Here is a 21,785-nt window from a genome sequence, read left to right as displayed (position 1 = left end):
TTTCATTTTGGAGGAAAACCAAAACTCAGGTGACCCTTGAACAACTGTATTTAAGAATCCTCACATCACTCTCCTTGCCTCTACCAGTGTTAAAAATAAGCCATAATTGTGATTAAAGATATGGCAGGGTAGGGAAGTAAACTCCAATAAATAACAAGAAAAAGAAATCTCCATTTGGCCACCAGGCTGTCCATTTTTATTTTATTTTTCTTAATGTTGTATGTATTTTTGAGAGAGAGCATGAGTGAGCGGGGGTGGGGCAGAGAGAGAGGAGAAAACAGAATCTGAAGCAGGCTCCAGGCTCTGAGCTGTCAGTACACAGCCCGACATGGAGATCGAACTCATGAACCGTGAGATCATGACCTGAGCCAAAGTCAGATGCTTAACTGACTGAGGCACTCAGGTGCCTCAGGCTGTCCATTTTTAAATAGTCATTCACATGAATGCAAATGTGATGAAAATGAAAAACAATAAAATAATAACAAAATATACAATTTAAGAATTTTTCTGGGAAAGGGAATAAAAACTCATTCACGCAACCCATGGTTAAAAGTTGGGGTTAATCTCATGTGTTTCTTGAGGTGAGTCCCTTCCCTATGGACATGTTTATCTAGGAGGAAAAAACTGTTCTTTCAGAAATCAAGAGAAAAGCCAATTATGTGTTAGATAATAAAACATGTACCATAATAGGTCTAAGGAAATAAGCCGATAAATACAACTAAAGAATGATCTAGATTACTTTTGACCTTCAAATTAACACTACAAAAAGATTCATCTCAAAAAGTATACACATTCTCTGCAAAATCCTATAGCATAAAGACATGTCTTTGTGACATACTGAGACAGTGTCTCTTCTGGTTAATTTTTACCAATTTTTCTAGCGGACAATTAGTATTTGATACCCACTTAACAAAGGCATATATGGTTATCACATTTTTGCTTAGAAATTTCTAATTTCAATCAGATCTAAGATTTGTCAGTGTTTATCATTTTTTATGATGGCAACTGAGATAAAACTAAGTTAAACTTGTGCCCTTTTAAATGGAAAACGGCTTGTCAGTAATCTAAGTTATATCAAAGTTAATATGGACTTTAGACAAAAGGTGCCCTAAAGCCTAGCCTTTAAAAATGTTGTGTTCATACAATTTAGAAACATACAACATACCGTATTAAACCAGAATTTTACAATTGGTGCATGATAAAAGGCATAAAACTTGCGTGTAATGGGAAGTTTTTTTGATTTTATTTGTATCTCCATTTCATTCTTTCCTTCATTACTATCCAGTATTCTTACTTCTTTAAACACTTCCTAAAATAAAAATTAACACTTATCATACATTTATTCATCAAAAATTTATATTCACTTAAAGATATTTTTCTTCCTTACCATGGGAATCTCTTCTGCTATGTTCTGAAAGTTGTTTTCGCTATCTTCCATTGTCATTTGATGGGCATCTTGAGATTGTGGAATATGAGACATTTCTGCCTTTGTTTTGTATTCTAGCATTAATATGGCAGGCGGAACTAAAATGCTTAATATGACCTAAAAATTTTAGAAAAATGTAAGTTTACATTTTAAAATTAATGATCTTCAAGAATAAAAAGAATAAAAAGCTATTAAATATCTTGATTAGTTAGCCAGTTTGCCCGTTAGTATAGGGAAAAAAACTCAAACATCATTTTTTACTTACATATTATATTTAAAGAGGCCCAGGCTGAATTATTTTAAGGAGTAACAAAGCATATAAGTATTATGATATGATAATATAGAAAAAATTTAATAATTATAGATGTGTCCTTTAAAAAAATAAGTTTATAATCTGTTCATAAAATTCATTTTTGTTTAAAAAGAAGTTAAGCCTTAGGAAATTGTTATGTACATAATTTTATCCTGAATCTCATTGCAAGTATTCCATGTCATAACATGATTACTCAGCTTGTGCCTCTATAAACAAACAGGTTGATTTGTAAAACTTTATGTATTACCTGCAAATATCCTAAAGCACAAAGAAATTATAATTGCGTATCAGGGTTTCTATTGGTTAATCTTTCACCATTATTTTTATTAGATGATCAGTATTTGTTATCCACTTACAATGGTTAAACTACTTGCCTGATTTCTGCCTTCTACATTTCTGTACCTTATTCAAGATATAAGATAATGAAAAGGAAAATTTAAAGTAGTATCTCTCACTGTGATGAAACCAAAGTACCAGTCAACATTTTATCCAAATTCTAATCATAAAAACTAGGTATATACAATATACTTCAAGTAAATTAAAAGTAACAAATTATTAAGTCAGGTCCTGAACTTAAGAATTTGGAAATTATCTTTTCATAAAGAAGCAACTTTTCTTCATGGCTGCTCAGGGCTGTGAAATCCAACACTTCCATTTGTTACCCTCAGGCCTCTGGCTCAGAGGCAATAATCATTATATGTTACACCTGAAAAGGATTCAGAGTGAAGAACAGGAGGAAAAAAGAGGCCAATTCATGCCACTTGAGATAAAATGCCAATACTGCCACCCCCACCACCCTCATAAATCAAGGCATTTTACTATATATCTGGGCTAATTCCTCTGTTCTGTTTATCTAATCACACACTTTAGATCAAATTGTTTCTAAGTTATACCTTGTACCAGGAATTCTTCCTCATATTCAGCCTTCCCATCCACATATCAGATAACAACATTTGTGTACATGTGTGGGCTACAAAGGGTCTAAGTCTTGAAGAAACTGCTAACTTGAGGCAGGTGGAATTACTCCAGTTTTTCAGTTCATAAGTGAGCAATTTCATAGCCATGGTTTCATCTTGTCTGAAGGACTGTTCCAATAATTCGACTGCTAGTTGACCAAAATCACTATCAAAAGATAAAAGCCAAAACATTCACACTATCAAACTGCAATTTTAAATTTTATTCTTAAATAACTTCCTAACATGTTCCAATTTTTAATATTTTCACACACACAATCAGGGAACTGTAAGGCATTAGAATCACAGTAGCTCTATGTTTTCAGATATCTACTAATACATGGATATCACAAAATAGTAAAATATGTCACATTAAGAACAAGTCTGAAAACAGGGCGCCTGGGTGGCTCAGTCGGTCAAGTGTCTGACTTCAGCTCAGGTCATGATCTCACGGTTCGTGGGTTTGAGCCCCGCGTCAGGCTGTGTGCTGACAGCTCAGAGCCTGGAGCCTGTGTCAGATTCTGTGTCTTCCTCTCTCTCTGACCCTCCTCTGTTCATGCTGTCTGTCTGTCTCTCTCTCTCTCAGAAATAAATAAAACATTAAAAAAAAAAAAAAAAAGAACAAGTCTGAAAAGGTGACTCTAAAGCACTTTCCCTCATCTTGGAAATAAATCTACAGTTTCACAGGAAACCCAAACTGACAATGTTCAGATGCCCTGTTCAAAAAGTCATTACCTACATAGTATTTCAAACAGAGAAAGAGGCTGGTGCTCAGTAGAAACAATAATGTTAATAGGGACTAACATAAATCATGAAAAACATCTGAACCTTAGATACCCAGTAAGCAATCCTAAGATCCCTGCTTGTTATTTTCAGTATAACTCTTACTCTCTTCCAAAGACAGTCCATTTTGGCAGAGGGAGGTCCTATTTTCTATCATGAAGTTTCCTATAAAGTATCTTTTCAGCTTAGTATTCTATTATTCCTATAAGTGTAAAGTTCTGTGAACTGTTTTACTCTTCCTTATATGTAGTTCCACCTTCTGAAATGCCCTTCCAGTTGAATTCATTTCCTTAGAACACAGCTCAAACCTCACTTTCTTCCTTTCCTTACCACTTCAAACGAAAGTTTTCCTAATCAAATTAATTGCTAGTGTCTGCATTTAATAAACTGACTTATGGATTTCTTCTTTCTTGCCAAAATATTTAACTCTTGCATTGTAAACAATATAATAAACCTCTTTTTTCATGCATCAACAGCAGTTTCCTTTTGGATTTTAAAAGATAACAAATGCATTTTAATTGTACCAATAAAATTATACATATATATACCCATATAGTGCATGACACTATAACACCCATTTAAACATGATCTTGATGTATTTTTAAATGAAATGATAAAATATAACTTACTTAGAATACTGTTTCAATTCTTCTGAAGTATCATCTACAAGATCACTCTGCTTTGCTTCATATGCCATTGAACGATAGATCTTACAGGCAACTAATGCTTTAGCCATTGATTCTTCACCATGCTGCCATAAAAAACGGGCCATGACCTGCCTCTTCATAAGGCAAGCCCAAATTAACAGTTCATTAAGTGGATAAGGAAAGCGCTTGGTTTCTGGATCATCAATATCTACAATTTCATCTTTGGCTCTTTTCTTCTTTCCTTCTTCCACAGCTGTATCAATCTTCAAGGGAAAACAGATGTCTAAGATTCATTATAATAAGGCCATATGATGTTAATCTCAGAATTTTATAAAATTTTATATACTTAATTTTATTATAGCTCAAATTTTATAGAAATGGTATTTCTAAAAAAAATGTCTTTGCATCAATAGACACGTTTCCAAAGACGACATCCAGATGGCTAACAAACATATAAAAAATGCTCAACATCACTCATCATCAGAGAAACACAAATCAAAACCACACTGAGACACCACCTCACACCTGTCAGAACGGCTAACATTAACAACTCAGGTAACAATAGATGTTGGTGAGGAGCAGACAAAGGGGTAACCTTTTGCACTGCTGGTGGGAATGCTAACTGGTGCAGCCACTCTCATTAACAGTATGGAGGTTCCTCAAAAAATTAAAAATAAAACAACTCTACCACCTGGCAGTTGCAGAACTAGGTATTTATCCAAAGGATACAAAAATGCTGATTCGAAAGGGGTACATGCACCCCAATATTTACAGTACCACTTTCAAGAATAGCCAAAGTATGGAAAGACTCCAAATGTTCATCAAGTGATGGATAAAGAAAATGTTGTATATATATTTAATGGAATACTACTTAGCAATAAAAAAGAATGAAATCTTGCCATTTACAATAATGTGGCTGGAACTAGAGTGTATTATGCCAAGCGAAGTAAGTCAGAGAAATATAAATATCATACAATTTCATTCATATGTGGAATTTAAGATACAAAACAGATGAACATAAGGGAAGGGAAGGAAAAATAATATAAAAACAGAGAGGGAGACAAACCAGAAGAGACTCTTAAATACAGAGAACAGACTGAGGGTTGCTGGCAGGATGTTGGATGGGGGAAAGGGCTAAAGGGGTAAAGGGCATTAAGGAGGACATTGGTTGGGATAAGCACTGGGTATTATATGTAAGTGATGAATCAATAAATTCTATTCCTGAATGAATGAACAAATAATCAAAAATTGTTTTTATAATACAGTTTTCCTAAATTTAAGGGCTTAAATATTTCAACTAAGTTTCTGATAAAACTTAATTTTAAGGAAAGAAAAGCTTGGATAGGACACTTTGTCTTGCATGTTGCTAATTATGTTATTAAAGTGGAATAAGAGGAGGCAGTTTAGCATTTATCAAAATATTTAAAATTTTTCATTATTATAGCTAAATACACATATTTAATAGAATTGTTAATTCATAATATCTTTTTGTATATAGGAAAATAATCAAAGATATATCAACAAACAAAAGTTGATTCTTACTAAAACAAGTAATTTTTTGTTTCATAAATACTAGTAAATTAGAATAAAATTCAGAAAGGGTAGTATTTATGCAAACATACCTTTGGTCGATAGGGTTGTGCTGTTTTAATGAAATGATTGTGTCTCATTTTTTCCTTTTTATCTGCCCTATTGCCAAAAGATTCATGACTCTTGCGCAACTGAGGGGTGCTGCTGGAGGTATTTCGGCCAGACCTCTGGAAATGAAAGCTTCTTAGTTTTTACAGATTTAAATATACTGATATGCTGTAAAAATTCAAGAATCAATTCATATATAGATACAAATGTGTAAATATACATATACATGTATAAATGCGTGTGTATGCACACATAAAAAATGATTTGTTTTAGATTTCGATTACAAAATATTTCTATGTATTATAGATGAAAATACCATTTTTAAGACAATGTTACTTCCACTGTTCTAAGATTTAGTAGCTTTAAAGTATATGAATTTTTGTGAGTTTTTAACTTACAAAGTGTATAAAGTACATAAAGTACATATATAAACCCTCCCAATAATACATACCCGGTTATTTCCACCAAGACTATTATAAATTAATCGAAAACGTTTCCGAGTGTAGGTGCATCTGTAAGTTCCTCCCATAAGATATTCAATAACAAGTCCTATATCAATTAGGGTGATCTTATATCCTGGAGGAAGATTTCCCTGGAAACAAAACATTAGTTTTTAATAGACAGGATATTGCTCAATATTTCCATGCATGCCTAAAAAGAAACCTACTCTCCAAAATGACAAATGTTTACTTGTTACTGGAAGCTGGGGTTGCCAGCAGCTATCTTTGCAGAAGGGAGTAACTTGGTCCACCATTTCCTTCTGTAAGAAGAGAGAATTCTTTTTTTTTTTTTTTAAATGTTTTATTTATTTCTAGGAGAGAGAGAGAGAGACAGCATGAGCAGGGGAGGGTCAGAGAGAGAGGGAGACACAGAATTGGAAACAGGCTCCAGGCTCTGAGCTGGCAGTCAGCACAGAGCCCGACGCGGGGCTCGAACCCATGAACCTTGAGATCATGACCTGAGCGAAAGTCGGACGCTTAACCGACTAAGCCACCCAGGTGCCCCAAGAAGAGAGAATTCTGAAGTTGTGAAGTCACAAGCTGTGCTCAGGACAGAAGTATGGCTTATAGCAGCAGATCTCTTATGTTTCTACTACCCTAATATTTCACACATGGAGGCACAGGAACTGCTAAGAGCCAAGTATTCCATTTTCACTGTGGCACATATCATAAATTGCATTTTTCTGCAAAAATAATGCTATAAATGTTAATTATGTTTCCAAATAGGCCCATAAGTAGTTAGAAGTATTTTTTAGCCAAAATTATATTGGCTATATTACAGATTACACAAGTTTTTATAGCCTCATCTAAGATTTAAACTAAACACTTAACACTGTTTAGAACTAAGACTTCATTTCCCTAGAGTATCAATTTACAAATAAACTTCTGGAACATGAGCCATTTGTGAGTTTGGAAAGACTGCCTGTTCAGAATCAAGTATTTGGTTAATCTCATTAAATAATCTTAAAAGGGTTTAATCATAAGGTGATTTACATATTATCAACTAATTCTGCCCTCTTACCATCACCATTCTTTCAATTTCCCTAATTACCATCTCATAAACTTAGTACTTTAAAAAATGTTAATACCTTTTATAATTTGGTTTCATCTGTGAAGTTTTAAATTTCTAGATATTTATATTCTTTAAATCTGATTTAAAAATTAATAAAAAATATTTTCATCTTAAGTGCAAGATTTTTCTTGTCTTGAACAACCTCAAAATATACTTTATGAACAAGGATGTCATGTGTGATATTTTTAGTTTTAATTTTTATTTTTGAAGAGAGAGCATATGAGCACATGAGGGAGGGGCAGAGAGAGAGAGAGGGAAAGAGAGAATCCGAAGTAGGCTCTGCCCAGCTCAAGCCCAACACTGGGATTGATCTCACCACCTGAAATCATGACCTGAGGCGAAATCAAGAGTTGGAAGCTTTTTTAAAAAAATGTTATTTATTTAGTTTTGAGAGAGAAAGAGAGATCATGTAAGTGGGAGTAGGGCTGAGAGAAAGAAAGAGAGAATCCCAAGCAGGCTCAACACTATCAGTGCAGAGCCCAATGCAGGGCTCGAACTAACCAACCATGTGATCATGACCTGAACTGAAATGAAGAGTGGGACGCTTAATCAACTGAACCATCTAGACGCCCCCATCAAATTAAAAAAACAAAACAAAAACTAAAGTGGTGCCCAGATGGCTCAGTCCGACTCTTGGTTTCAGCTCAGGTCATGATCCATGGGTTGTGGGATCGAGCCCTGAGTATTCTCTCTCCTTCTCTGTCACTTCCCCACTTGCACTTTCTCTTTCTCAAAATAAATAAACTCGAGTAAGTAAATAAAAATTTGACAAGGGTGCCTGGGTAGCCACTTCAGTTGGTTAAGCATCTGACTCTCAATTTCAGCTCAGGTCATGATCTCACAGTTCACAGGATTGAGCCCCACATAGGGCTCTATGCTGAGCACAGAGCCTGCTTGGGATTCTCTCTCTCCCTCCTTCTCTGCCCCTGACCCACTCATTAACAAAACTAAATAAATCAACATTAACAAAATTAAAAAAAAAAAAAACTTTCACAAATGCCATTATGATATATGGTCCCACTTAAATGGGAAATAAAATTAAGGAAAATAATGTGAATTATCTAAAAAAATAATAAGCAATTTCTCAAACTATGCAAATAATACAACACTCAACTTATTAATTTGAATCGAGAATAGTCAATTATGGCTTCACTTTAGGATTTTTCACTTACAGAAATAAAAAAATTTGGCTTATTTAGTATAGCCATCAATGTAAAGATAGTATATATCAAATCTCATATTTGTTTCTAGAATTAACAACTACAGTTCTTTCTGCTAACCACATAAGTAAATCATAACACAAGTATATTTTAGAAACTCCTGGACTGACACCTGGGTGGCTAAGTCAGTTAAGTATCTGTCATGATCTTGCAGCTCATGAGTTCGAGCCTGTGTCCAGCTCTGTGCTGATAGCTCAGAGCCTGGAGCCTGTTTTGGATTCTGTGACTCCAAATCTGTCTCCCTCTGCCTCTACTCAGTTTGTGCTCTTTCTGTGTCTCTCAAAAATAAATAAATATTAGAAACCCATGGACTGAAGTTCTCTCCCATCGCTCAAGCTTTCTAGGAAGAAAATTTTAAAAAGCTTTAATTATTCTAACAACAACAACAAAACAAAACAATGTGAAATGTCCAAAATAGGCAAATTTAGACATAGAGAAAGTAGATTAACAGTTGCCAAGGGCAGGAGAAGAGACAGGAAATAGACGAGGAAACAGGAATGAGGAGTGACTGCAAATGGGTACAGGATTAGTCTAAAATTAGACTGTAGGAGTGGCCTGGGTGGCTCAGTTGGTTAAGCAGCTGACTCCTGTTTTCTGCTAGATCATGATCTCACAATTCGTGAGTTCAAGCCCCTACTGGGCTCTGTGCCGACAGCACAAAGTCCGCTTGGGATTCTCTCCCTTTCTCTCTACCCCTTCCCTGCTCATGCTCTGTCTGCTTCTCTCAAAATAAATAAACTTTAAAAAATTTTTTAAAAATTGATTGTAGTCACAGTTGCCCAACTGTGAATTATGAACATTCTGAATGAATTTTATGACATGCAAAAAAACTGAATTGAAGAAAAAAATATTTTCAAGTATAAGAGAGTCTAAGTTTTTCCTATGGGATGCTAGTTTAGTATTAAATAAGTGACAAAACACAAAAAATGAACACAGAAAATGACATTTCAATTTTAATTTTTTAGTTTTTTAATAGTACACTTACATATACTAACAAAAGTTTGAAAAATTCTAGAAAACATTTTAGTTCAGAAACTACAAAAATATTTCAATTAATTAAATGAATACCTTTTCATCTAGGAAAATAAAACTATTGGATACCAATATTTTAAATGACTAGAAAATTTTTAACAGATGTCTAAAACTATTAATTCACAAAGAAAGAATCCCAATGGAAGAGAAGGGGAATATTTAGTACATCAAGTTTAGTCCCAAAAGAATGGCTTTAAACCATACAACAGTGCTATGTATTCCATAATGACCAATACTGAATATTAAGAAAGAAAGCATGTACACATGAACATGACTATTTCAGCACTTTTGGCAAACTCTGCCATGAAGATCACCATCCAGTGTTTCCCTCAATGTCTTTATTCAAAGTCTGTTAGAGTCTCAGGAAATAAATGTCTTATGAACACAGACAAAGAAGATACGTTTTACCAATGATCTTCCTTTTGGAACAATGAGCATTATGAAATTCATCATACTCTATCTCAGATGAAGTATAATCAAAACTTTAAATTGCATTTTCAAAAACAAAAATAATCTCTTACCTGTTTGACATCCCGAACAAGATGAAATAGCATTGGATTAGTTGGACCTTGTTTCTTTAAAGAGAAAAAAATCAGAGCAAACTATTACTTTTCTTCTAAAATAATTTCACAACTTCTCTTTTTGTTACTTACTGAACTTTATTAACCTTCTTGCCCAAATTATATTGTTTTTCAGTTAAATAAGTTCTGTTCATAAAATGGAGCAAAGAAAAAGATAGCCATTTTGTACCTTCATTAAGGTACATATTTATCATATTTACCTTCATTAAGATATGTTATGTTCTTATGTTTTATTTATGCAGAACACAAATTTATAATCATGCAAACATTGTAAATTTCACAACTGTATCTTTAATCTACACTTCTTCCATTTATAATGTAGCTGTATACTCTCTTCTTGTTAAAATGTACCTCATTTCTGTCACTAAATCAAGCTGCATCAATACTTTAAATATTTTGGGTGCAAACTTTTAAAATTTATACATGTTATCTTAATTTCCACCTAAGGAAGTTAAAATGGAATACTTATATCCATAAGTATCTTATCATCTTACTTCCATTTATGTATACTATTAAATAAAAACAAATGTCATTTTTACAGTAATCTTACTCTGATGGTATTCTGTATTCTGAAAAAATACCCAGTGTGTATGTCCCCCGTCAAGGCTGAGGCAAATGAATCAAAAATGTATCCTAAACTTTCTAGGTAGTGCTTTGATCCATCTGAAACGTACTACAGTGAAAATACTTATTTATTTTGAGAGAAGGAAAGAGCATGCGTCGGGGAGGGGCAGAGAGAGAAAGGTGGAACGAGAGAGAGAATCCCAAGAAAGCTCTGTGATGAAAGGTTTGTGTGGTGCTCAAACCCACGAACTGTGAGATCGTGACCTGAACTGAATACAAGGGTCAGACGCTTAATAATCTGAGCCAATCAGGTGCCCCCGACAATATTTTCTTGATTTTAAAATTCTATATAATATCTAAAGATAACTGTAATTAATACTATGTATATTGTGTATTTAGCCTTACTTTTTTGCTTTCTTTTTACAATATTTTTTAAAGTTTATTTATTTGAGAGATGAGGGGGGGGAGGGGCAGAGAGAGAGAGGGAGAGAGCCCTAACTAAGGAGGCTCCACATTGTTAGCGCAGAGCCTGATGCAGGGCTCAAATTCATAAACCATGAGATCGAGACCTGAGCCAGTCAGACATTTAACCAACTGAGCCACTACCCCTCTTTTTACTACTTAATCTATCCACTAAGGAGCTAAGTTTTCTCTGGCAATTCTTCCTTTTATGTTAATTTTTAAAAATACAAAGTATTTCATATTTTTTAAGTATTAGCAAGTTCCGTTGTATTTTCTCTAATAGTATATAATCATACAGAAATGCAACATTTAGAATTCTATATTATCTTAATCCATTACTGTTTACACATTATATTAACTACTTAGTATATAGGAAATATATTTTAATACAGCAGTTTTCAAAGTGTGGTCCAATTTCCCCTGATGGCCCCCAAGACTTTTTCAAAAGGTTCAAGAGATCAAAAGTATTTTCAGAATCATGTTAAGATATTTGCATTCTTTCACTCTCATTCTCTCAGTGATTAGTATTTTCCAGAGGTTGCTTGATATATATCTAAGATTAAATTCAAAAGCAAATATGAGAATCCAGCTGTCTTCTATGAAGCTAGATATTAAAGAGATTTGTAAAACAGTATATCTATTCTATTGTCTTCACTAATTTTTTTCTCAAAAAATGTTTTTGTGTTAACATGTAATGGATTTATTGTTATGTAAACACAAACTAATATTTTAAAAAGTTCTTGGTTTTACATTCTATAATATGGTAAGTATCAACAAACATAAACAAACCTTCTTGAGAACACTCTTTTAAGTTCCCAATTTTTATGTAATAGGACACTCATACCCAAAAGTTTGACAGCCACTACTTTATCACATTATATAATCCCTTAACCTTACAAATCTTATCAGTAATTGATGCTGAAAAGCAATTATTATCTTATATCTTATCTTAATAACTTGAATTATACATTTAAAAAATTACTTGCCTTGCTAAAAAAATAACTTATTTTTATTGTTTTATATCTGGTTTATATTTCAAGGATACACCTTCAGCACAATGAATAAACACAATGAATTAACACAATGAATTAACAATGAATGAAAAACTTTTAATTTTTATATTTGTTCACTAGAAACAGTTGATCATCAAAGTTCAATGTAACTGTGCTAGACATTATTAAAGATAAAAAATGGGGGGAAATAATTTTATAATCCCTATTCAAAAAAAATTTATAATCCACAGGGGAAGATATAATTGTCCTCAACTAACTGTCAATTGGCCCCATGGAGGCAGAGGCATGGCATTTGAACTATGTTAATAATGAATAAAATCCCAGTAAATAGAGTAGTTGACAGAAAAAAACACATGCAGTGTGTAAGCAAAAACTGCTTTTTTGTTAAGTTTATGTTTTTGAGAAAGAGTAGGAAGACAACATAACTGAAACATTTATGGGAAGGTGGGGGTGGGAATAAAAGGCTACGTGGAAGAGCTAGGACAAAATTTCAAAAACTGGAGAGCTCTGAAAATCAAGCAAAGGATTTGGGTATTACTTTATACACACTGGGGAGCTATCAAAAAAAAGTTTTTTATTTAAATTTTATTGAAATGTTAGTTAAAATACCTTACAAAATTGGTTTCAGGAGAATTCAGTGATTGATCACTTACATACCACACCCAGTGCTCATCATAAGTGCCCTCCTTAGCACCCATCACTTATCTAGCCTATCTTCCACCCACTTCCCTCTGTCAACCTATAGTTTGTTATCTATTAATGAGAGTCCCTTGTGGTTTGTTCCCTCTCCTCTCTTCCCTTTCTTTTCCCTTTTATTAATCTGTTTGGTTTCTTAAATTCCACATATAAGTAAAATCATACGGTATTTATCTTTCTCTGACTTGTTTGCTTAGCATAATATGCTCTAGCTCCATCCACGTCATTGCAAATGGCAAGATTTCATCCTTTTAGATAGCTGAGTAATATCCCATTATATCTAACACACACACACACACACACACACACACACACACACCACATCTTCTTTATTTATTCATCAGTTGATGGGCATTTAGGCTCCCTCCGTAGTTTGGCTATTGTTGATAATGCTATCAACATTGGGGTGCATGTACCCGTTTATATTATTTAAGTAAATACCTCGTAGTGTAATTGCTGGGTTGTAGGGTAATTCTATTTTTAGTTTCTTGAGGAACCACCGTACTGTTCTCCAGCGTGGCTGTACCAGTTTGCATTCCACCAACAGTGCAAGAGGGTTCCCCTTTCTCCACATCCTTGCCAATATCTGTTGTCTTGTGTTATTAATTTTAGCCACTCTGACAGGTGCGAGGTGGTATCTCATTGAGGTTTTGATTTACATTTCCCTGATGATGGTGATGTTGAGTATCTTTTTATTTGAGTGTCAGCCTCCTGAATGTCTCCTTTGGAAAAGTGTCTACTCATGTCTTCTGCCCATTTCTTCACAGAATTATTTGTCTTTTGGGTGTTGAGTTTGATAAGTTATTTAAATATTTTGGATACTAACCCTTTATCAGATATGTCATTTGCAAATATCTTAACCCATTCCATAGGCTGCCTTTTTAATTTTGCTGATGGTTTCCTTCACTGTGCAGAAGATTTTTATCTTGATGAAGTCCCAATAGTTCATGTTTGCTTTTGCTTCCTTTGCCTTCAGCAACATGTCTATTAAAAAGCTGCTCCCGTCGAGGTCAGAGGTTGCTACCCATGTTCTCTTCTAGGATTTTGAAGTTTCCTGTCTCACATTTAGGTCTTTCATCAATCTGAGTTTATTTCTGTGTATGGTATAAGAAAGTGGTCCAGTTTCATTCTTCCGCATGTCACCATCCAGTCTTCCCAACACCATTTGTTGAAGAGACTCTTTTCTCCATCAGATATTCTTTTCTGCTTTGTTGAAGATGAATTGACCATACGGTTGTGGATCTATATCTGGGTTTTCTACCCTGTTCAGTTGATGTATGTATCTGATTTTATGCCAGTACCAAACCGCCATGATGACTAGAGTTTCTGGGGTTTTTTTGTTTGTTTTGTTTTTGATAAAAAGTGAGAGGGCACAAGTAAGCAAGGGGCAGAGAGAAAGAAAACAGGGAAGGGCGAGAAGGGGAGAAAGAGAAAGAAGCAGGGCTCATGTGTATTTTTGTTTGTTTTTTAAATCTGAAGCAGGGCTTGTGCTCACCTGCAGCAGAGCTTGAGCTCATCTTTTGTACGACTCAAATCACGAACCGTGAGATGATGACCTGAGCTGAAGTCAGAAGCTTAATGACTGAGCCACCTAGGAGCCCACCTATAGCTTTGTAATACAGCTTGAAATAGGGAATCATGATTTGTTTTGTTTTTCTTTTTCAGTATTGCCTTGGTTATTTGGGGACTTTTGTGGTTCCAGACAAATTTTAGGATTGATTGTTGCAGCTCTGTGAAAAATGCTGGTGGTATTTTGATGGGGGCTGCATTAAATATGAAGATTGCTTTGGGTAGTATAGACATTTTAACACTGTTTGTTCTTCCAATCCATGAGCAAAGAATGCTTTTCCATTTCTTTGTGTCCTCTTCAATTTCTTTCATAAGTGTTCTATAGCTTTCAGAGTACAGATCTTTTACTTCCTTAGGTTTATACCTAGGTATCTTATTGTTTTTGGTACAACTGCGAATGGGATCAATTCCTTGATTTCATTTTCTGCTGCTTTGTTATTGGTGTATAGAAATGCAACGGTTTTCTGCATATTGACTTTATATCCTGCAACTATGCTGAATTCATGTGTTAATTCTACCAATTTTTTGGTGGAGTGTTTTGGGTTTTCTACACAGAGTAGCACATCGTCTGCCAACAGTGAAAAGTTTGACTTCTTCCTTGCCAATTTGGATGCCTTTCATTTTTGTTGTGTGGCTGCTGAGGCTACAATTTCTAGTACTATATTAAATAGTAATGATGAGAATGGACATCCCTCTCTTGTTCTGGACCAGAGAGGAAAACCTCTGTTTTCCCCAATGAGGATGATATTAGCTCTCGATCTTTTGTATACGGCCTGTATGATAATCCATCTATACCTACTTAGTTTTAACAAGAATGGATGCTGTATTTTGTCAGATGCTTTTTCTGCATCTGTTGACAGGTTCATATGGTTCTTATCCTTTTTTTTTTTAAATTGATGCAGTGTATCACGGTGGTTGATTTGCTAACACTGAACTACCCCTGCAGACCAGGGATAAATCCCATTTGATCGCAGTGGATAATTCTTTTTATGTACTGTTGGATTAGATTTGCTTGTTTGGGGGTTCTTTTGTTTTTGTTTTTACAATTTGCTAGTATTTTGTTGAGAATGTTTACATCCAGGTTCATCACAGCATTGCCTTAATTTTCCTTTTTAGTGAGGTCTTGATTTTAGAATCAAGGTAATGCTGGCTTCAGAGAATTAGTTTGGAAGTTTTCCTTCCATTTCTATTTTTTTGGAACACTTTGAGAAGACTAGGTATTAACTCTTCTTTAAATGTCTGATAGAATTATCATGGGAAGCCATCTGTCCTGGGACTCATTTGTTGGGAGATTTTTGATTACTGATTCAATTTCTTTGCTGGCTATGGGTCTGTTCAAATTTTCTATTTCTGTTTCAGTTATGGTAATTTGTGAGTGTCTAGGAATTTGTCCACTTCTTCCAGATTGCCCAGTTTGTTGGCATATCATTTTCATAATATTCTCTTATAAGTGTATTCCTGTGGTGTTGACTATGATCTCTTTCCCTCATGATTTTATCTATTTGGGTCCTTTATCTTTTCTTTTTGGTAAGTCTGGCTAAGGGTTTATGAATTTTGTTAATTCTTTCAAAGAACCAGCTCTTAGTTTTGTTGATCTGTTTTTTTGTGTTTGTTTCTATATCACTTATTTCTGCTCTAATCTTTATTATTTCCTCTCTTTGGCTTTATTTATAAGCTGTTCCTTTTCTAGTTCCTTAAGGTGTAGGTTAGGTTGTGTATTCAGGGCCTTTCCTGCTTCTTGAGGTAGGCCTGAATTGCAATATACTTCCCTTTTAGGACTGCGTATGCTGCATGCCAAAAGTTTTGGACCGTCAGATTTTTATTTTCATTTGATTCCAGGTATTTTTCAAAATGTCTTCTTTAATTTCCTGGTTAACCTATTCATTCTTTAGTAGATGTTCTTTAACCTCCATGTATTTGAAGGCTTTCCAAATTTTTTCACATGGTTTACTTCAAGTTTCATAGCATTGTGATCTGAAAACATGCATGATATGATCTCAATCTTTTTGTACTTGATGAGGGCTGATTTGTGACCTAATATGTGGTCTATTCTGGAGAATATTCCATGTGCACTCAGAAAGAATGTATATTCTGCTACTTTAGGATGAAATACTCTGAATATGTCTGGTGAGTCCATGCAGTCCAGTATCATTTAAAGCCTGTGTTTCCTTATTGATTTTCTGCATAGATGACCTGACCATTGCTGTATATGGGATGTTAGAGGCCCTAACTATTATTATATTATTATCAATGAGTTTCTTTGTTATAAATTTGTGATTGATATACTTTGGGTACTACTAAGTTGGGATCATAAATATTTATAACTATTGGATCTTCTTAATGGATAGACCCCTTAATTATGATATAATGCCCTTCTTCATCTCCTTTACAGTCTTTGTTTTAAAGTGTATTTGTCAGATATAATTATGAATACTCTGGCTTTCTTTAGCATGATACAGTTCTCCATCTCCTCATTTTCAATCTGCAGGTATCTTTAGGCCTAAAATGAGTCTCCTGTAGGCAGCATATACATGCGTCTTGTTTTTTTATCCATTCTGATACCACAGGTCTTCTGATTTTCCAGAGAATTTAGTCCATTTACATTCAGAGTGATTACTGAAAGAATCACTGAAAGTGATACAGAAGATAAAATTATGGAAATATGAATTTATATTATATTATAATATGAATTTAGTCTCATTATGTTACCTGTAGAGTTGGTGTTTTCGGTGATGCTCTCTGGTCCTTTCTACTCTTTGTTGCTTTTAGCCTCCCCTGCGCCCCCCCTCCACTCGAAGAATTCTCCCTTAAAATTTTCTGTAGGGCTGGTTTAATGGTCACAAACTCACTCAGTTTTTGTCTGGGAGACTCCTTATCTCTCCTTCTATTCCGAATGACAGTTTTGTTGGATATAGTTTTCTTGGCTGTGTGTTTTTCAGATTCAGCATGTTGAAAATACCTGGTCACTCCTTTCTAGCCTGCTAAATTTTGTGGCTAGATCTGTTGTGAACCTGATCTGTTTTCTCCTGTAGGTTACGGACTTTTTTTCCCATGCTGCTTTCAGGATTCTTTCCTTGTGTATTTTGTGAATTTGACTATGATATGTCTTGACAATGGCTGGCTTTTGTTGAATTTAATGGGGGTTCTCTATGCTTCTTGGATTTTGATGTCTGTGTCCTTCCTCAGATTAGGGGAAGTTTTCAGCTATAATTTGCTCATATAAACTTTCTGCCCCTTTTGCTCTCTCTTCATCTTCTGGGACTCCTAGGATACAAACGTTACTACATCTAATAAGTTGCTGAGTTCCCTAACTCTGCCTTCACAATCTCGGACCATTGTTTCCCTCTTCTTTTCAGTTTCACTGTTTTCCATAATTTTATCTTCTGTATCACTAATTCACCTCTCTGCCTTGTCCATTGTCATTTTTATGGCCTCTGTTTGGGTTTGCATATTGGTTATTGCAGTTTTTAAAACATTTATTTATTTATTTTGAGAGAGGAAGAGAGCACATGAGCAAGCAAGGGAGGGACAGAGAGCGGGAGATAGAGAATCCCAAGCAGGCTTCATGCTGTTCGCGCACAGCACAACACAGGGCTCAATCCCACAATCCATGAGATCAAGACCTGAGCCGAAATCAAGAGTCAGATGCTTAACTGACTAAGCCACCCAAGCACCCCTTGGCTATAGCATTTTTAATTTCAGCCTGTGTAGCAGGGGAGGGTCAGAGAGAGAGGGAGATACAGAAACCGAAGCAGGCTCCAGGCTCCGAGCTAGCCATCAGCACAGAGCCTGATGCAGGGCTTGAACCCACAAACTGTGTGACCGTGACCTGAGCTGAAGTTGGACACTCAACCGACTTGAGCCACCCAGGTGCCCCTATTTTTGAGAGACAGACAGAATGAAAGGAGGGAGGGGCAGAGAGAGAGGAAGACAGAGAATCCAAAGCAGGTTCCAGGCTCTTAGCTGTCACCACAAGAACCTGACATGGGGCTTGAACTCATGGACCACAAGATCATGACCTGAGCTGAAGCTGGACGTTTAACCAACTGAGCCAACCAAATACCCCTAAATTCTAGTTCAGACATCTTACTTTATCTGCCTTGATTAAATCCCTAGCTGTCATTTCTTCCTGTTCTTTCTTCTGAGGTGAATTCCTCTATCTTGTTATTTTAGATGACAAAACACAGTAGTGATAATAATAGAATCAAATAAAAATTTAAAAAGTAAAAAAAAAGTCACATAAAGGAAGCTAGATCCTTTATGTTGTTATCAAAACAAGCTGTGTTTTGATCTGTTTCTTATGAGAAGCTTGAAAGGATAAAGAGAAATAATATCTAAATAAAAAATAAAACAATAAAAGGGCTGCCTGGGATGCTCAGTCGGTTGAGCGTCCGTCCAACTTACTTCAGGCATGGCTGTGTTTTAAAACCCCACATTTCAGAAACCCTTACAGCTTTGACCCGAAGCCATCCTCTGGGGGAGGGTCTTGCTGTGCTGTGTCTGGGGCCAGCTTGTCCTGGAAAATGGTCACGCCACAGAACACCGGCACCAGCTCTAGTTTATGGTAAATCACAATACACAGCTGGTGCTAGGGTTTGCTGTCCTCAAGCCGCACCTCTGTTCCTATACAGCTTGATGGCGCCCAATGGGTCTTTGGCTTGTGGAGAGGCCAAATTGCCTCTAACAAACACACTCCAAGGAGGGGAACTGCTTCTCCCCATGCGACCCAGGGGATCCTCAAACTAGGCAGCCTGCTCCCATGTTTCCGCCCTGCTTCCTCACTGAAGTAACACCAGGGGCTGACCTCTGAAACTGCAGACTCTGTGTTCCACTGTTTATAAACAACTGGCAGTAATGAAACCCTCTTCTTTTTCCCCCTTTAGTAGTTCTGGGGAACAGTTTTCTTGTGTAGTCCTCTGTGCATGTTTTTACTCTTTCTCTCTAGATGCTTTCACAGGGAGTGCCTTCTCGTGCAAACCCAAGGCACTGCTCTCTCCCTTTCTCCTCCCTGGGAAAAAAGCTCCCTCCCCTGTGAAGCACCACAGCTCTTCTCTTCTCCAATTCACCTCTCCATACCATGTACCTGCCGTGTTCTCTCCCTCAAATTATTCAGATTGTTCTGTTAATCCTCCCCCAAATGGCTTGATGTTGATCTAGCTATGTTTGAGGGACAAGACAAGCCCAGGGTCTCTTTACTACTCCACCATTTTAACTCCCCACCCCCACCTTATTGAGGCGCCCCTCAAATAAGTTCCTTAAGCTAATTAATCTTACAATCATGTTTTTTACCATGTCTTTCTCCAGTTTAAAATTTTTTGATAGATTTTAAAAATGCTGTCTCTCTCTCTCTCTCTCAAAAATAAATAAAACATTAAAAAAAAAAAAGAAATCCTTCTGAAATGTACAGGTCTAAAAAAAAGAACTAATTTGAAAAAGGATAATAAGATTAGATTACTAAGTAGTATGACTGCTATAAAGACAGAGTACAAAGACATTAGGTATGAAAAGATGGAGATAAATAGGTAGAATCTGATGAATGAACAGACAGGTTTGCAGAAAAGTCAAATTTAGAAAGCTAGGATTTGGTAATAGTGCACTTCAAAGTATAGTTCATTTGAAGTTGGTCACATGGAAAACCAGTAAGATGGGCAGTATTTACATTTCTACAATGATGTAGCATCTCTACAATGCTAGACATGTGAAATCTGAAATGAAATGAGAAAAGTTTTGTAAGGGGAATACTTTTCAGGGGCTCTTTAGAAAACAATGAAAAATGGCACCTAAGCTCAAAGGGGGACACCACAAGGTCAAAAATAGGAAAAACAAAAAGGGGGGTACCTGGGTGGCTCAGTCGGTTAAGCCTCTGACTTCGGCTCAGGTCATGATCTCACAGTTTGTGGGTTCGGGCCCTGCATCGGGCTCTGTGCAGACTGCCAGCTCAGAGCCTGCAGCCTGTTTCAGATTCTGACCCTCCCCTACTCATGCTGTCTCTCTTCTCTCTCTCTCAGAAATAAAACATTAAAAAAGAAAACCAAAAAGGATAAACAAAAAAACCAAAATTTTTTGTAATTTATTACAAAAAGGCATCAATAAAAATTTGGTGTAACAAATGACCACGGAGCAAAAACAAAAAGAAGAAAATACAATTACTCTGTAATTAAGAAGCTGATACTAGGGTTTTAAAAAGGGGTGAGGATAAGGAAAGGGAGACAGGCTTGTTAACATTTTACCTTTTCCCTGTGTGGCTACGATTGGCAGAGAAGATCTCCAGAATCAAGGAAACAGTTTCAGGTTGTCATATAACCAATGCACATTAAGACTGGATGTAATTTTTCCAAGTAACCAAGAAAATCATTAAAGATTTTAGCAACAGAATTGGATATGTTTAGGTAAAATAATACTTCCCAAAGATAATAAAGTTTAGTCAACAAAGAAGTTGAACACATACTTACTGTGTTATAAAGTTCTTCCAGTCTAGGAATGGTAAGGAATTTATGCATGCTTACTCCATTTTCAATAAGTAGTTTTACAAATGCAACTCTATCCATTACAAGAGCATCAAGCATAGCTTGTTCCAAGGATCCAACCTAAAATATCAAAATTAATGAATATATTTTACACACTCTATGCAAATAATTCACAGTGCAAGTCCTAGGATTTATACTTATTTGTTCCTGAACAGTTCTGGAACAAAATTTAAAAGATGCAAAACAATAAAAGGCTAGAACTTAAGGTATAAAGGGAATAGAAGAAAAGACCTCTCTATAGTAGCATTCCCCAAAGAACATTCCATAAGCACTATTTCTGTAGGAATGAAGTGTTAACATAGTGGGGGGAAAAAACAAGAAAGAATCCATCATCAAGTAAATTTGGGGGGAAAAACATCTTAGAGCAATGGTTCTCAATGTTTAGGAATGGTTTTTTTGGAGGGATCATTTCACTAACTGGGGGCCATTACTAACATTCAAAGGATATCAGATGTCATGCATTATGCTAGACAATTTCACTCAGAAAGGAATGTACCATATCTTATATACTTTCTCATTCTGCTGGATGTTCATGAGTGAAAATGCAATAATTCTGCTTTACATATAAACACAAAGTATTGTCATGGTTTATTCTGCAAAGAAGTCTCCAAAAATATAACACCATATAAGTTACATAAGATGGTAATTTTCTTTAGAACTTTAACAGAAATTATTCACCACTAGAGAAAAATTACAACTCCTAATAGCAATACAATCTCTGCCATCTGAGTTCAATGTAAACATGTATGTCAGTCAGTATTTTTAAGCTGTCCCTTTGAAGTTTTTAGG

The 21,785-nt window shown here is 35.5% G+C and overlaps 1 protein-coding gene across 3 annotated transcripts in view; it reads right to left on the bottom strand.

Annotated features, from left to right (window-relative positions):
• The window catches only part of TRPM7 (transient receptor potential cation channel subfamily M member 7), a 126,813-nt gene that overhangs the window by 46,656 nt on the left and 58,372 nt on the right, over positions 1 to 21,785 (bottom strand). For all 3 annotated transcript variants that reach the window (XM_039237105.1, XM_039237106.1, XM_039237107.1), the window contains exons 12-19: positions 20,922 to 21,056; positions 10,106 to 10,159; positions 6,212 to 6,352; positions 5,745 to 5,879; positions 4,105 to 4,385; positions 2,633 to 2,861; positions 1,388 to 1,543; positions 1,166 to 1,309 (exon numbers count right to left, since the gene is read on the bottom strand). In XM_039237105.1, coding sequence (XP_039093036.1) covers positions 1,166 to 1,309; positions 1,388 to 1,543; positions 2,633 to 2,861; positions 4,105 to 4,385; positions 5,745 to 5,879; positions 6,212 to 6,352; positions 10,106 to 10,159; positions 20,922 to 21,056 — 1,275 coding nt within the window. The remainder of the gene's footprint in view (positions 1 to 1,165; positions 1,310 to 1,387; positions 1,544 to 2,632; positions 2,862 to 4,104; positions 4,386 to 5,744; positions 5,880 to 6,211; positions 6,353 to 10,105; positions 10,160 to 20,921; positions 21,057 to 21,785) is intronic.

Source organism: Hyaena hyaena, unplaced genomic scaffold (assembly GCF_003009895.1).
Source record: "Hyaena hyaena isolate Hyena2069 unplaced genomic scaffold, ASM300989v1 scaffold_120, whole genome shotgun sequence".
Lineage (NCBI taxonomy): Eukaryota > Metazoa > Chordata > Mammalia > Carnivora > Hyaenidae > Hyaena > Hyaena hyaena.
The sequence above is the reverse complement of the archived record's forward strand: the minus strand, read 5'-3'. Positions and strand labels throughout refer to the sequence as shown.